Raw genomic sequence first — 16,673 nt, forward strand, 5'->3', positions numbered from 1 at the left:
AGCAAGAAAGCTCACTGAGCAGACATGCACTCCATGGTGAATTCACGCCTCTTTCTACCTCGACCAGATCCATGTCATTCAGTGCATTCTCTGATTGGTCCTTCCTGCAGGCCTCACGCACCAATCACAGAGCCGCTCCTCGCCGCTATGTTTGGATAACATTCCCGTTATAACTTGGGAGGACCCTCATGGGGCAACCGAAAGGCTGCCGGCGACAGTTGAATTGTCACTGCAGTGGCTTTTCCCCCCTCTTTTATTCTTAACTTCTCGTGATGTCTTTGGGGGTTTGCACTGTGGCTTGTATCTTCGTCAGAGTTGGCCAGGTTACTTTCCTTTCGGCCCATTTACGTCACTTTGAGGCCCTGGTCTGTTAGGGGCAGTGTGCTGGCCAGCTCCATATGGGGTCCTGGTGTTGGCCCAGTGACAGTTGAAGGGGGTGAGAGGCACGAGCAGGTGGGCAGCAGCTGGAGCCTCCAGGGCGCTCACTATCCTGCAGCAATGTTCCGGCTCATGATCAAACAAGCTAAGACCCACCCGAGTGTGAGTATCACACGAATAATTTCTCTCCGCCTTTTACATTTTTATTCCCACGGTGGGCGGTGCTCAGGTGCGAAGTCCACCGGCAGGAGAACCAGCAGCAATGACACGCCACTGGGATTTAAATCCTGGGGAGGAGGGGATTGGAGGAGATGGACTCCCAGTGCACTGTTTCTTAAACATTTCAGTTGTAACTCCCAAACAAAACACGTTACATGTACATTTATTGGATTGATCTCACTCTCTTGTTTTTAAGTCTCTTCGTATTTTAAGTGGCAATTCGTGCCTCCTTTTGATGCAACCTTTATTTCTTTGCATCTGTTATCACTTTTTAAAAATCACGCATAGGATCTGGGTGATGCGGTCTGGGAACATTTATTGTCCATCCCCGTTGCCTTTTGAGATGCTGCAGCCAATGTCCTGGAATTACACCCACAATGCCATTCAGGAGGGAATCCCAGGATTTTGACCTATCAACTCTGAAGGAAAAACGATATGGTGACTGATTTGGAGGGAAATTTGCAGGTGGTGATGTTACCATGTATCTGCTGTTTTTGACCTATATAGTGGTAGTTGTGGGTCTAGAAGGTGCCTTGGTGAATTTCTGCAGTGCATCAGATTGCTACTACTGATATTTTGCCATGCACTCTCTCGAGGTTTTTCCCCTATCACAGACCTTTCTTTCCCACCTTCCAATGCTCCAAAAATCTTCACTTCTGATGAATGGTTTCTCTACTTTCTTTTTGTTCTTATTACATATGTGTTATCTTTACCATGATGAGGCAGAGGATTCAGAGATAATTCCAGCTTTTGGTAGAGTTTTGTTATAACTTGCAGATAATTTGTTGAGGGGTTTGGAACAAAGGAGTTGAGGTGCAAGTCGATCATGATCTCATTGAATAATGGGAGAGACTCACATCTGAATGACCTGCTCAGCCATCTTTGTTGAAAATAGCTAATGGTGCTTCACAGTAATAAATAGACCCAAGATCGTGGCCCAGATATGCTCATAGCCAGCGAGTCATTGGAGCAATATTGGGACCTTGCAGAATCCCTGATGCAGCTTACTCCTGGGAATTACACATGAAATTGAATTTTTTGATGGGCAATTACCCTGCATCTGGATCCCTCCCAAAAGAAGTACATTAAAATCAGAGAACTCAAAGGATTCTGACTCCCTTAAGCTGGCTAGTGATGATACTCTGAAATGTTGGAAGACATAACATCTACTTTAACTGCTGCTAGTTATTAGTTAATAAGAGAAACTGGATCTGTTAGGACTGTATCCACTGGAGTTCAGAAGATGAGAGGGGATTTCAAAGAAATCTATAAATTTCTAATGGGGCTAGACAGGGTAAACATGGAAATGATGTTCTTGATAACTGGGGAGTCCAGAACTAGGGATCATAACTTAAAGGTATGGGGTAAGCCATTCAGAGCTGCAGTGAGGAGAAATTTCTTCATTCAAAATGGTGGAATTTTCAGTTGGTTGAGGCCAAACGTTAATGTTTTTTTAAGAAGTAATTATATAGTCCATGGAGATAAAAGAATCAAAAGGTAGGGAGAAAAAGCAGGAATTGAGTACTGAGTTGGATTATTACCCATGATTATATAGAATGGTGGAGCAGGCTCGAAGAACTGCATGGTCCACTCGTGCTCCAGTTCCTGTGTTTTCTATGTTTAAAAACTGAACCTTCAACTCAACACAGACCCACCCAACCCTGACAGGACAACCCAACACCTACCATTCCCCTACCCCTGATTTGATCCTGCTAGTACTGATGTAAGGTAGCAAAGACTCCGTTAACTGTGTGGCCTTTGGTGTTGCAACAAAAGCAAAGGAAGGGGATGAGGGCAGAAGATTAAAACTGCAAAATTTTTAGTAATTTGTGCTCAATTAAAGGATCTTATTGTGGCAGATGGCATGATGATATTCATTTGAAGATTTATTTTTGTAATTTATCTAGGGTACTAAATTTGCTTAATGTTCGTCATCTGCCCCATTAAAATCACCTTTAAGTATTAACGCTTTGCTTTTCATTCAGTGGTCATTACAATATTCAGTGCATATAAGGGCATTGTAATAAAGGCATAGTGACACAAAGATTCTCTAATCAATATGATGCAGTACATGTGCGCTTCTAGGATCTTTTCGGGGACCTCATCCTCTCAACATATTTATTACTGACTTGGATGAAGGAATAAGTTGTGTCTGTTAAGGTTTGTAGATAATGCTGAGTTTCGATTGACAACGGATACTGTGGATAGGAGTGGCTAATGGTCAAGAGAAATGGAATAAATGTTCCAAACTACATTATATAGAGCTCAATATAGTTAAGTGTGAAATCTATTTTGGACCTCAGGAAGTTAAATCAAGGATTTTCTGACACTGAGTAACTGTATCAGAGCAAAGTGATTTGGGCCTTCAACTGCACTTCATTAAAAACCACACGCCAATGGTATTTCATAAATGATGTCAAGAACAGAATGGAAGCAGATACAAATCTATGCATATTTAGTGATTATTTTAAAAACACAGTAAAAAGCTCACAAATATAGTTGCTAAAATCCCGTTACTCAACATAGAGACACTGATCCAGTTGGAGACTTGGCTGATTTTTCATTATTTTTATTTTAGCCTTTTGTCAATCCCGTTTGCAGCTGAGAAATGTGAGCTAAAGATGATTTTTGGATTGTGGGTAACAACTTGCTTTAAAAAGAAAACAGATGAAACAAGCATTTGTTTATTTATGAGGCCTGGTCTGGAAGTTAATTGCAGATTGGTTTCTGATCAAAAGGTTCTGCAGACACTTCGTCACCAGGGAAGAGCATTAAGTTTAAACAGGTAACAGAAGTTAGGGGTGAGAGTGTAGTGCTGGAAAAGCACAGCAAGTCTAGGAGCAGGAGAATAGACGATTCAAACATAAGCCCTTCATCAAGACTTCACTTTCTCCATGATAACAGAAGCTGGCTATTAACAGAATCAGTTCCTCAGAATTGGTTTCAGCAAGTCTGGAAAAGACCTAATGCTCATGTAGATGGCAGATTTTGAATGGTAACTAGGATCTGGTGGAGGACAGTCAGTCTGTTGGGATGGTCAGAATTTGAATTGAGCTTTGGAGTGTGTTTTCTGTTGAAAAGGAATTTGGCTGTTGATGCTACAGCAGGAAGATTTGAAAGTTCCCTGCCTTACCTCCCATTAGCAGCTCTCGGAAGCTCAGAGAATAGAAAACTAAGATATAAGTATTACTGTCTTTATATGTGTGAGCAAGAAAGGTGATCCTGATCAATATTACCAGTAAATCTACCAAAAACCATTGTCTATGCCTGTGGAACAAGGCATTGTGAAAACCACTTAAGTAATCTGGCCAGTGTTGTTAATTTTAAAAAAAACCCTGAACTGTGTTTATTTGTCTTTTGTGCGAATGGGGCTGAAAATAAAGGCTTCTGGATTGAAGCATAGACCAGTGAGATTATTTTGTTTAATTTTGTTCCTCTAAAATTATTGTATTGTTAATAAATTGCTAAGACTTGTGTTAAAGCTACAAACAAGTGTTGAGAATTGCTCATTCGTAAAGTCTGGGATTGATTATTCGAAAGCTTGCTTAGGAACCATTGGGTTTAATCGTTGAGAACGTTTGAAGGTTTTAATTTTACTGCGGGGGAATACAGTATACTGATCTGGTTTGGTTCAGCTGTCAGTTTCAATGTCGTAACATTCCAGAAACATCTCAGAATACTATGTCCGTGAAACAGTCAACACTATTAATCACCTGAAGCTCTGGACTGCTAACTATTGTGTTATAACTGGCTACAAAGGTAATTTTCTTCAAGAAAAAGATTTTTATACACAATAGAATTGCAAATTGTACTTTGGTACAAGCATACTGACTTTTCTCGATTACTTTTTGTTTTCTGTATGTGGCTATAATGGTTGATAATATTCCCTACAGCAGATATCAAGCCCTCTGGCCAATGGTTTCCCATTTTCTGCCTCTTTTTTTTGAATAAAAGGGCTATTTTCTAGTCTGATTGAACCTTCCCTTACCTATAAAAAATTAGAAAACTTATACTAATGCATCTACTATCTCACTAGAAGCCACTTTTAGGACCCTGGGATGGATTCCATCTGGACTTGTCAGACCACAGCTCCATCAATTTACTGACTACCACTTACCTCATGACTATAAATTCCTCTCTCCACCACCTGATTTACATCTATTACTGAAGTAGTTTTCCTTTCCTCAAAAGTGAAAACAGATGCAAAATATTTGTTCAGTTTATTCTCTATTTCCTTTTATTATGTTCATATACCCATTCTCATCCTTTACAGGGCCAATGCACAATTCACTTACACTTTTTCTTCCTATAGAAATTCTTGCTACCTATTTTTACATTACTAGCTAGCTTCCTCTCGCACTCTAATTTCTTCCTCCCAATTAATCTTTTAGTCATTCTCTGCTATTCTTTATCATCTAACCTGCCAGTCATCTTTGTGCAGCTGCATGTTTTTGCTTAGGTTTGATGCATTCCCTAAATCCTTTAATTAACCACAGATTGTGGAGCCTTTCTTTGAAATTTTTCTTTATCGAAGGAAGTCTCTATTAATCTGTACCTAGCTTCAGCTAGCTGAACTTTTAATGCTCGAATTGTTGCCCTTATTGAGGTGTACCTTAACTCTGAGGTTAGTATTAATCCTGTAATATTGCACAATACAAAGTCTAAAATAACCTGCTGTCTAGTTGATTGCAAAATATCTGCTCTACAAAATTGTCTCGAAAGCATTCTATGAATCCTCATCCAGGCTACTATTGCTGATCTGATTTTTTTAGTTCATATGTTAATGAAGTCATCCTTGGTTTTTGTAGTTCTCCTATCACAAACACACAATATTTCTTCTTATATCCTTTGCCCCAAATTGTAGTTACTGTTATGGGACCTGTAGATGACTCAAATTAGTGGCTATTTTCTTCTATTCCTAATTTCACTCATACCAATTGTGCATCCTGATCTCATGAACAGGACTATCTCACTATCCTACAAATACCATCCTTAACTAACAGTGACAGTTGGATGAAAGCCTTCTGATGAAGTGCTTATGCCTGAAATGTCGATTCTCCTGCTCCTCGGATGCTGCCTGACCTGCTGTGCTTTTTTAGCACCACACTCTTGACTCTAATCTGCAGTCCTCACTTTCTACTAACAGTGAAAACCATCTACTTTATTACACTAGACTGCAACTATTGCAATGATTTCATTATTAACGTCAGAAAGAAAGAAACGTACCTTCAATCCCAGTAATGCCTTTACAGACACTCGAGACGTCAGTGAAGAGTTGCCTCTGTCTGCAGCAAAAATCTTTTGTTCAGCTGCACATCTATAATCCGTTTAGTTTCTGAAAATTTCTGCGCATTTCCTCGATGCTGTTTTTTTTCTGTGAATGTCGTCTCCAAGATCCTCAAACTGACTGCTAACCAGGCTTCCTAAATTCATATCTTAAGAAACATTATAGGATATTTTCTTCCGTGACATTTGCGGCATTCTTCCTCTGGAGCTTTCTTCATCTAAGCACCTCAGGATGCCTTCCCAGTTTTGAGTTCTTGGAGATTGTTCATAATAGCCCCTCTGTTTCTATACGTAGTCCAAAGATGTGCAGGTCAGATGAATTGGCCATGCTAAATTGCCCGTAGTGTTAGGTAAGGGGTAAATGTATGGGTGGGTTGCGCTTCGGCGGGGCAGTGTGGACTTGTTGGGCCGAAGGGCCTGTTTCCACACTGTAAGTAATCTGATCTAATCTAATCTAATCTTTCCTGCATGAACCTGCTTCTAGCTCTTTTTCTCTTTGGTCATACAAGTCAGATTAGCAAACATCTCCCTTGGCTATAACTGTTCATTTGCCTGAAATTATATGACTTCTTGAAAATGCTGTTTTGAAATTAATATTCGAAATGACTTTCTGACCTTAAAGAATGCCTCAGATCTTCATAGATTTTTTAAAAAAATCCTCTTTGGAGCATAAGTTCTCAAATAATTTATTATGAACATTTTCAATGGGAAAGTATTCCTCTTGGATTTCTCTTTGTCTTCTGATCTAATATTTTATGAAGCTCATATTTTATGGTACTGAAACAAGCATCTTGAGACATTTGGCATGTCAAAGGTGCTGTATAAATATAAATTGTTGTCCTGAGGAAATTGGCCTCCAGCAATCTCAATTTGTTTTTATTTGTGTTAGCTATGGCTCCCATCAGTGGAGAATTTCCCCATTGACTCCTGTTGACTTCACTTTTGCAAGGGCTACATGATACATATTCAGTCAAATGCTGCTTTGTTAATCATTCTTACTTCTCTTCTGGAATACATTTCTTTAGTGCACGTTTGACTCTTAGACCCTTGTGCGTCTGAGTTATGATTCTTATCATTGTTGATAAACCTCACCATTGCTTTCCCTATCTTTACTTTTTTTTAAACCAGATTGCTCAATGTTCAGCTGGCTCAGCTCGATTGCTTTTGAAACTTTTTTTTAAGTAAAAAGTTTCATCTCATCCTTAGCTCTCTCTCATTACATGTTGGATATAAAACGGAGTTGCAATGTATTTGTGTTTAAGTAGAGCAATGTGAGGAGGTTTTCGATGCTAATATAACCTAGTTTTATGCTTTACAATGATCAGAGATGTTTGTTATTTTGTCCCTGACATGATGTCTGCAATGTCAGCTGAGAATACATTCCGGGGGGAGGAATAATGACACATATTTGAGCAGGAAAGGAATGGGTTGGTTTGCCATTTCACTTGTGAGCACCAGGAGTATTGTAAGAAATAGAAAGATGGATATGCAAATAATTCTTCAGAGGTATACAGCTTGGCCCAGAGCAGATAACTAATGTGCAGAAGGTCATTGTTTTTATTGATTACATCACATCTGGAACATTGTTAGTGATTTTGGTCATCTTATTAAAGAAAGGATGTAAATGCTTTAAAAGCATTTCAGGAAAGATTCATTGAATTGATATCTGGGAATGGGGGACAATATGTTATGACGAAAGTTTAGACAGGTTCACCTGTTTTCATTAGAGTTTAGAAGAATGAGACTCTGAAAATACAGTAAAACTGGTGAAAAAGACATACTGGTGTGACTTGTCTTGTATACTTCAAAGAGGAGATCCTGTATAACCAATATGTTTATTTTCAATTCATGCTGCTTTTGTTTCTCTTTTAGTAGTGACCTTCATCGAAACACACACATCCTGATGGATGCTGGAAGTGTGTTTCCCTTCAGGGAGAAACAAGAGTATGGGTCAATAAACTTAAAAATGAAGGGTTTCCTATTTTAAGGTGGAGATGAAGAATTTTTCATTGAGAGTTATGAGTCCTTGGAACTCTCTTTGCCAGAGAGTGGTGAAGTCAGAGTCGTTGAATACATTTCAGGCAGAGGTAGGTAGATTTCTGACTAACAGGGAAGTCAGAGATCATTGGTGTTGGCAGGGACACGAAGTTGAATTCACAACGAGATCAGCCATGATCTTATTAAATGCCACAAAAGGCTTGAATCTATTTTTAATATATAATAATTCTTGTTAAGTACAGAAACCTGGTCCATGCTTTCTATTAACCTGGGTCTGAAAAGACAGGTAAATTGGAGAATTTTGTATAGTTTGATAATATGTTTAACTTTCTTGTGACTCTGGTAATAGAGGGGCTTGATTTCCATTTGTTACCTCAGTGAAGTCCGACAATGTATTAATTCAGTTATCAAAATGGCCAATGCCCCTCTTCTGGTGCTACTCAAAAGAGTGTTAATTAATTCAAAAGAATCTGTTTACTATTAATAACAACTTATTTTAAAGCAATTGACAAACACTGACTTATAATCTGGAAAGAAAAGTATATTTCCTTAATCCTCCACTCCCCACCCCACCCCCCCCCACACACACACATAAATATATATATATATTATACACACACACATTTTTCTTTTAAAAGAACAGCCTTGGGCCAAGGTCTGGGACAAAGGATCAAATGTGATGATTTCTCAAATGTGCAAATATCCTGTTTGTGAAACTGAACTGCTAACAGCTGTAGATTGGAATTAAAACTGGACATTTTTCACAATCAACTTGAATTTCATTTGCTAGGCATCAGTCACATTCCACTACCTCATCTTTCACCAGGTAGACAGAAATACTGGTATTTGTAAATTCTATCAAGTTCCCAGCAACATCTTCTAAGAAATAGGATTTTAAGAGAGAGAGACTTCTTTTTTTTTCTGACTTCTGGGACTATACACTTCTAAGACAAGAGAGGGTTTCTAGGCAGCTTTTAGCATACACCTCAAAACCAGTGTTTAGTAATTACATCAACAAACTCATTCCTTTTCCCTTTGAAAAATATGTTTATCTTCCCTTCCAAATTCACTTAATATTCAGAAAAACAGGTGGCTTTTTTGTACCCCATTAAACATTTTGCTTTATTCCCAAGAAATCACATAGTAACCCTTCTCGATCCAGAGAATGTCTAAATAGTCCAAAATCTTCCAGCATTTTTCACAGCTTTTAAATGTAAATATGTCTTCCCAAGAAGGTCATGTCCTGGAATATGTTTAAGGCAGAGGTAGATAGATTATTGACCAACAAAGGAGTCAAAGGATGTCTGGGATAAACGGGAAAGCGGAGTTGAGCCACGATCAGATCGACCCAAATGTGTTTTTCAACTAAATATTTTTGTAACTTTTGTGCAAGATTAAACTACACAACTTGCTCTACAGAGTGTGTTTGGAAATCTGCTGTAACCTTGCATTTTTCCAAAGTTTGTTTACATTGTGTCACCGTTAATAACTGGCCTTGCAGTTAAGCTGTGTCATCAAGGTAGATGTACTTCAACTCTTAGCTATGCTGTCCTGTTTACAATCTCATTCTGATGCTCAAATTGAAGTTTTTCCAAGGAATCTTCATCTCTTGAAGGTCTGAATGGTCAAGTCTGCAAACTAAAGAATATTTAAAGCGACACATGCTGTATAGAGAGAAGTCTGCTGGTTAGGAATAACAAACAGGTTTCTGTCATGTTTATCTTGTGGGTATACATAGATAGGGGAGTCAGACTCTACACTGAGCTCACCACATCCCCCAGGAAGAGGTCATCCTGCTCCTCTTTTCTATTGATGACAACCCACAGACTGTTGTGAAATGTGCTACTGCTGCAGCTGTGGCATGGTGTCTCCCAGGCAGCACGGTGGCACAGTGGTTAGCACTGCTGCCTCACAATGCCAGAGACCCGGCTTCAATTCCCGCCTCAGGCAATTATCTGTGTGGAGTTTGCACATTCTCCCTGTGTCTGTGTGGGTTTCCTCTGGGTGCTCCAGTTTCCTCCCGCAGTCCAAAAATCTGCAGGTTAGGTGAATTGGCCATGTTAAATTGCTCATAGTTTTAGGTGAAGGGGTAAATGTAGGGTCTGGGTGGGTTGCTTTTCGGAGGATTGGTGTGGGCTTGTTGGGCCGAAGGGCCTGTTTCCACACTGTAGGTAATCTAATCTACTCACCACCTTCTATGAAGTTGACTGGCTTTAGTTCACACATTGAGGTCAACCATTCTGATTCTTAGCTCACTTAGCTCATTTTCTCAGTAGTCATTCCTTCCCTATACCTGAGAGTATCTTCAATTTAAACTGTAATGTTTTGATGACTCTGGTCAGTTGATTTTTTAAAATTATTACTTGCTGTATCCTGTTTTACGATCTCCTTGAGCACTTTAAAACTTCTGTATGGGTCTTTGCTCTGTGCAGTTCAGTCCTGAGGTGGACTGTTAACTTTGTCACTCTGTACTTCCTGTTGCCTCTGAACTTTTCAGATATTTCCCCAGTATCTAGGGTAGGATTGTTGGTCTGGTCTTCTGGTTTTTTAAATAATCCTGTATGGTGGCAGGACTTCATTTTGGCTGTTGGTGCCATTTGCCTTCAGTTCCAGGGACAGATCATTGGTACTATCATGTAGAAATATGTTGTCTGTAATCTTGTCAGTGAGCATTAAATTACTTTATTAAACAGTAATTTGAAAGTTATAGCAAGAAATGGCTTGTTGCTGAAGCAGCCCTTGGTTCCATGTGATCTGACTTCATTATGATGTAAAAACAATAACTGCAGATGCTGAAAACCAAATACTGGATTAGTGGTGCTGATGAAGGGCTTTTGCCCGAAACGTCGATTTCGCTGCTCCTTGGATGCTGCCTGAACTGCTGTGCTCTTCCAGCACCACTAATCCAGTATTCATTATGATGTAGTTCCTTTTGCACATTAACAATATAATGAATGAGTTGTTTATAGACTGAGCACAGTACTTACTGAGGTCTGACCAAGACTCTGGACAGCTGACTCATCACATCATTTTTGAATTCCTGCTCCTTCGAAATAAAGACCAACATTCCATTAGCTTTTTGATATCTTTTTATGCTTATTCACAAGCTTGAGATAGCCGAATCATTAATCCTTCAGTGGGTGATATTGTTTGCTCTTTTGCAAGTTGTACCTGGCCTAGGTATGAGTCCCATGGACAGTAATGAGTCTAGTCAATTGTAGAGCTAGTCAATTTTCAGAGTTGGCAAGTTAGTATCTCAAGGGATAACAGTGGCTTAGAAACAGAGGATACTTCAGGAAGGGGATTTGGGTTTCTTGTAAGCAAACCTGAGGAACCTTACATTCTTTTCCCTGGACATATTACTCAGTGAAAATGAAAATGAGAGGCTCTTAGAAGCAGCTGAAGACAAAACAAAATCAAAAGACACTGAGGTATGGAGAAATCAGCAGGAGACCTGTGCTGCCTTTTAAAACTTGTTCAATCATGATTTGTGGCGAACACTGACTCAGCGAGTATTTATGCACACCCCTGGAATTGGCCTTGAGAAGGAGGTAGTAATCCAATTTCTTGAGCTGCTCTCATCCATGTGATAAGGAACACCTAGAGTGCTGATACAGAGGAAGTTCCAGGATTTTGACCCAGTGCAAGTGAGGGAATACTTGAGGGAAACTTGTAGGAAGTGGTTTTCCCATGTATCACCTGCCATTTTCCTTTTTACATGTTAGGGGTTGTAAGTTTGTAAGGTGCTGTTGAAGGAACCCAGGTAATTTGTTGCAGTGCACACTGCTGGCCTCTGCACATCAATGGCAGAGGGGATGAATGTTTAAGGTGGTAGAAATGATGACAATTAAGTAGGCTATAATGACTGGTGTCCTGCTTTTTTTTATTGGAGCTGCACTCATTCAAACAAATAGAGAATATTCCCCAGATTTAAAACTTAAACCTTCCAATCAGTGAACAGGCTTTAGGGAGTCCCTTGGATCACTGCTTCCTGCTCTTCATGATTTGTACGAATTAATTCTCTTCCTCCTTCCCTCCCGGTTCCCAGCTTCCCATCATAAGAAAGTGGACTGATTTGTCTTTCTGATTCATGTTCGATGACCTCTTGTTCCACCTACATTGAATATGTTATGTCCACTCACATAGTCTGTACATTTCACTTTGTATCTCCTAGAACGCATCCATTCAACTTATTCTACTATTAACCTATTCTGCCCATTAATTAAATTATCACTTTACTAATGATGATAACTAGCTTTGATACTTCCTCCAAGTCATTAGTTTAGTGAATTGCTCATTTTCAGTATGAATTCATGGGGAATGCAACTTATCACATGCCAAAGCATTGACATTCCTGCTTGTCTTTACCCCTTGGCTTCTTGGTTCTAACCAATCATTGGCCTATGCACCTCTATTTCTGTGTTCTTTTATTTTTCTAATAGTCTGTTTTCTCGAAGATTTAACAGCACCCATAGAACTTGCTGACCTAACATTTTTCTGTCTTTGTCAAAAAAAAATTAAACTAATCATCTGTACCCTTCAGAAAACATTGACATATGGTAATCAGGTCATATTTTCCCTTTACATATATATAGAATTTGAATGTAGACTCAAGCAAAATTATTATATCGAAAAGTTTACTAATGATAGCAATTTAGGAAGGTAGCAAACTGTGAGGAAATGTGAATGATTACAGGAAGACAGGCAGGTTAACAGATGAGGAAAATAAGTGACAGATGTAGCACATGTAGCCCAGAGCGCATTAAATGTCAATTTGAGGGGGAATGAACAGTAAAATGAAATATGTCCTAAGTGGTTCAATTGCCTGGAATAGAGTAACAGAAAGGTCTACAGTTGCATCTTCACCCTTTATGTAAGATAAGGACATCGAATATTAAAAATAAATTTATAGCTGAATTTTTAGTTGCAGGTAATTCCAATACGAGAATTGGTTAAAAAAATCTGTGGGCAAGAGTAAGTGCAATGAATTGCTGGCGCCATTAACTTGTTGCTGATAATGATGATCATTAATGCCAAAAAACACATGCAGTAAATATTTACTTGAACAACATTCAGGTGAGATCACAATTGTAAGTTAATGCTTGAAAAATTGTGTCAGTTTTACTGAATTGGACAAGGTTAGAGAGAGTTCAATAATTAAAGAAGGATTATTTCCTCGATATAAATTCAATAAATGGAGATCGACGGATTTCAAATTACTGCTGGAAGGAGAACTTGATTTCAATATAGAAAGTGAATGTTTTACAACCAATAGTTATTGGCAGAATATTATTGAAAATGAGCTGGATAAAGTATTTAACAAATGATATGGGTCAGAAAAGTTGGATCAGAGTGCCTTTTGTACATCAGTTTCTGTGCTTGTAAACCTACTACCAGTTCCCCGTTGGCTCCAAAAGCTGTTTCCAGGACAGCATTAAAATTGAGATAACTGAGAAAAAAGCAATTATGGAGTGAACAATGGCAAAATCGTTGGGAAAGCCAGCCTGGTGGAATTACTTAGTTTAAGATTATAAAGCAGATCTCTATTCATAAGCAACACTAGTATTTTTATTTCTATCAACAAAAATTGAATTAGAATTATTATTTACTGATAGGGTATTTCTTTTTGATTTTATTACTTTGGCAACATAATATTTATCTATTTTTGTTACCTTAGTTGATTCCTTTATTCTTCTTCATTGGACTTGGAGCTACTGGTGCTGGGCTTTATCTGTCACGTCTGGCAATGTTCAGCCCGGATGTCTGGTATGTGAAGTCAAATATTTTATGTCAGTTATTTCTATATTTCATTTGTTCAACCATCTCTCTAATCACATCACATCATTCATTCTTTGACTAAAGGCAGGTCCTTGGCTCATTGCCTACTGATGTTACATTGTGAAATATGTTTTTGACAGTTTTTGTTAGTGGTGGTTTGCCAATGCCTTCCACTCTTAGTTGGAGGGTGAAGAGGCACTGGTTGTGTCTATCTCAGCTGGAAAGGGAATTGAACGCGAACTATTCGTGTATTTTGAATTACATACTACCATCTGACCAACTGAGCTAACTCCAGCCATACTGCCTCCCCTTCTATACTGATGGTTTTATAAATAAAGATCTAAAGTACAAAGCAAGGAAACATGCTACTTTAAGACACTAGTTAAGGCTTCTTAGATATTGCGTCCAACTCTGGAAACTACACTGTAAGAAGGATGTCAAAGCCTCAAAGATCTGCAGATGTAATTTACTGGAATGGTCCAAGGGAGGGCAGACTTTAGTTACATGGAAAAATTAGAAAAACTGATCGTGAAGTTTAAGGGAAGATTTGATAGGGTTAAGAAAGAGAAACCGTTTTTAGTGGCAGAAGGCTCAGTAAACTGAGGATAAGTGACACGTCACTTTCACACTACCAAGTACTGGACAGTGAACATTTTCAAGAGATATACTAACCACTTTCCTCCTTGATAGTCAGTGGCATTACCGCTGTCAAGTCCTCTGTCACAACAACCTGGGAATTGCCAATAACTTAGTTGAATCTGCACTTTACGCAGCTACAAGAGATCAGATGCTGAGTATTCTGTGAGAAGTGATGCATCTCCGATGTTTTGTCACCATCCGTAAGGCACAATCAAAAGTGTGATGGAATATCCTACATTTGGATGAGTGCAAGATTGGCAAGAGTAAATAAATTTCAACGCCACCCAGGACAGAGTAGCTCACTTGATTTGCACCTCATTCACCATCATCAATATTCACTCCTAAACAGTATTCCATCTAAAAGTTAATGCTGCAAGACTTGCAAAGTATCTTTCAAGTATCTGTCAAGCCATTGACCTCCATGACTGAGAATGGCAAGGAAAATTAACACGAGTTTTATCACCACTTCCAAATTCCCTTCTAAGTCATGCAGCATCCAAACTTTAATGTAGTACCTTGATCCTTCAATGCTGTTGAATCACTTTCCCTGTGTATCTCCCCCATACACCGCTGTGCAAGAACCGTCACATGCCTACTACAGCAGTGCAGAAATATAGCTGCCTAAAATTTTCTGAAGGCTATCTTGATGATAGCAATTAATGCTGGTTTTTACAGTTACTTCAAATCCCTTAAATGAACCTCTTTTTCCTCATTTTTTTAGTTTTTAAAAAAGAATTTACATTGTGCATTTGAAATCATCATAGCTCCCTACTTGAGATAACTGATGGAAACTTAAACAGTAAATTTCAAACATTTTGTAGGACAATAGGAACTGAGCAGGAAGTGGAAGGAGTCGGTTAGTTCTTTCAAAGAATGGCCTTCTTTTGTTCTGCATAATACTATGATTCTATATAGTTGCATGTTTTTGCTTTTGTTTTTAGCTGGGACAGAAAGAACAACCCTGAGCCATGGAATAAACTGGGCTATAATCATCAATACAAGGTAACTTGGTGGAGAAAGAATTTGCTGAAAACGTTTACTTACAGTTGCACTGTTGGAAGTAAATTTGCTTCTGTTCATGCATTTAAGAAAAATAAATAGTAAAGCAATAGTCATAACATAATAAATGAGCTGTGAAAAGATTAAGAAATATGCCTGCTGATTGTTTTATTCTTGTTTTGACAGTTTATTGCAGTGAACACTGATTATAAACAGCTGAAAAAGAATGGCCCTGATTTCTGAATGATTGCCAGAATGTCTAATTACCTCTGCTAAAATGCCAAAACTTTGCAAACCTGGATACACAATATGTTATGTTTCAAGTGATTATATTTATTGATCATGTTTTCTTTTAATATTAACAAAATAGTATAAAGCTTAATAACTTGCTTTATACTCGCCTTGATTTTTAAAACAGGAAAAATTCTGTTTCGATCAAATATGCTTGCTGTGCTTATTATATTTCTGTCATATGGATCAATCACCAATAAATGTTCCATGCTTTTGGAATGCAAATTTTAATACTGTAATGTTATTTAGAAAAGTAAGGCATATTTAGCTAACTTAAGGTTGTAATTTATAGATTAATCATTGAAATTATTGAACTTGAAACAACAAAGAATTTTAGGTATGTGTAATTTAAAAAAAAGAGCTATACGGTACTTGAATGCTGGGATTTAAATTGTATCTATGCAATTCTCGGTCAATGGAATTATTCATGAATTTTTAAAAATATTGCAATGTAATTGAGCCAATAAAATAAATAAAGTATGTATTATCATTAATGTTTTCTTATTTAATTAATCTTCCAAAGTGTTAATTAACTACGTGGCATAGGCAGCTGTCCCTCAATGCAAGGATGCTGTTTACGTAAGGGTAAGAGTTTCTGCAGTGTGTCAGCATTCTAACAGACTGTGTTCCTAAACCTGCAATGTTTTTTACTGTTTGGGTAATGGGATCAGGATTGCTTCTTTTTTCTTAACTACTGATGCTCTGCTCCATCATTGAGACTTTATGACTCAAAACTTGATGAACAAATTACCGTCAATCTGAATAAATGATAAGCTCCACCTAGTCATTAATATCAATATTGTCATGCTTCAAAAAGAGCTTCAGAGTGTCTTTGAAACTTTGCTTTGTCCTTTTATGGATCATTAGCCATTTCAAATTTTACAAAATATCATCTGGCAGGGAAGACACATTTTTTGATCGTTCAGCTTTGGTGTCCAGTCTATTCACATTGATTTTGTGTGAGTATTACCTGAATGCTTATAGAGGTAGCTTCAAGGATGGTAGTTTTTGTTTAGTGGTCCATTGAATTCAGAGGCTGCAGCAAAGGCATTGCTGATGGAATTTCCACAGTCTCTTGTGTTTTG

At 38.2% G+C, this 16,673-nt stretch overlaps 1 protein-coding gene across 1 annotated transcript; it reads left to right on the plus strand.

Moving 5' to 3' along the window:
* The first annotated feature begins 270 nt into the window (after nucleotides 1-270).
* Nucleotides 271-16,087, plus strand: LOC140480235 (cytochrome c oxidase subunit NDUFA4-like). The gene is made up of 4 exons (XM_072574949.1): nucleotides 271-540; nucleotides 13,559-13,647; nucleotides 15,240-15,300; nucleotides 15,484-16,087. The coding sequence occupies exons 1-4, from the start codon at nucleotides 499-501 to the stop codon at nucleotides 15,538-15,540; spliced, it is 249 nt and encodes an 82-aa protein (XP_072431050.1). The 5' UTR covers nucleotides 271-498; the 3' UTR covers nucleotides 15,541-16,087.
* Nucleotides 16,088-16,673: the final 586 nt, after the last annotated feature.

This window comes from Chiloscyllium punctatum, chromosome 8 (genome assembly GCF_047496795.1).
Source record: "Chiloscyllium punctatum isolate Juve2018m chromosome 8, sChiPun1.3, whole genome shotgun sequence".
Taxonomy (NCBI): domain Eukaryota; kingdom Metazoa; phylum Chordata; class Chondrichthyes; order Orectolobiformes; family Hemiscylliidae; genus Chiloscyllium; species Chiloscyllium punctatum.

Coding starts and splice junctions, on each gene's coding strand:
- LOC140480235 (XM_072574949.1), top strand. CDS start 499: ATGTTCCGGCTCATGATCAAACAAGCTAAGACCCACCCGAGT. Junction 13,648..15,239: donor ATGTTCAGCCCGGATGTCTG/GTATGTGAAGTC, acceptor TTTTGTTTTTAG/CTGGGACAGAAAGAACAACC. Junction 15,301..15,483: donor GCTATAATCATCAATACAAG/GTAACTTGGTGG, acceptor TTGTTTTGACAG/TTTATTGCAGTGAACACTGA.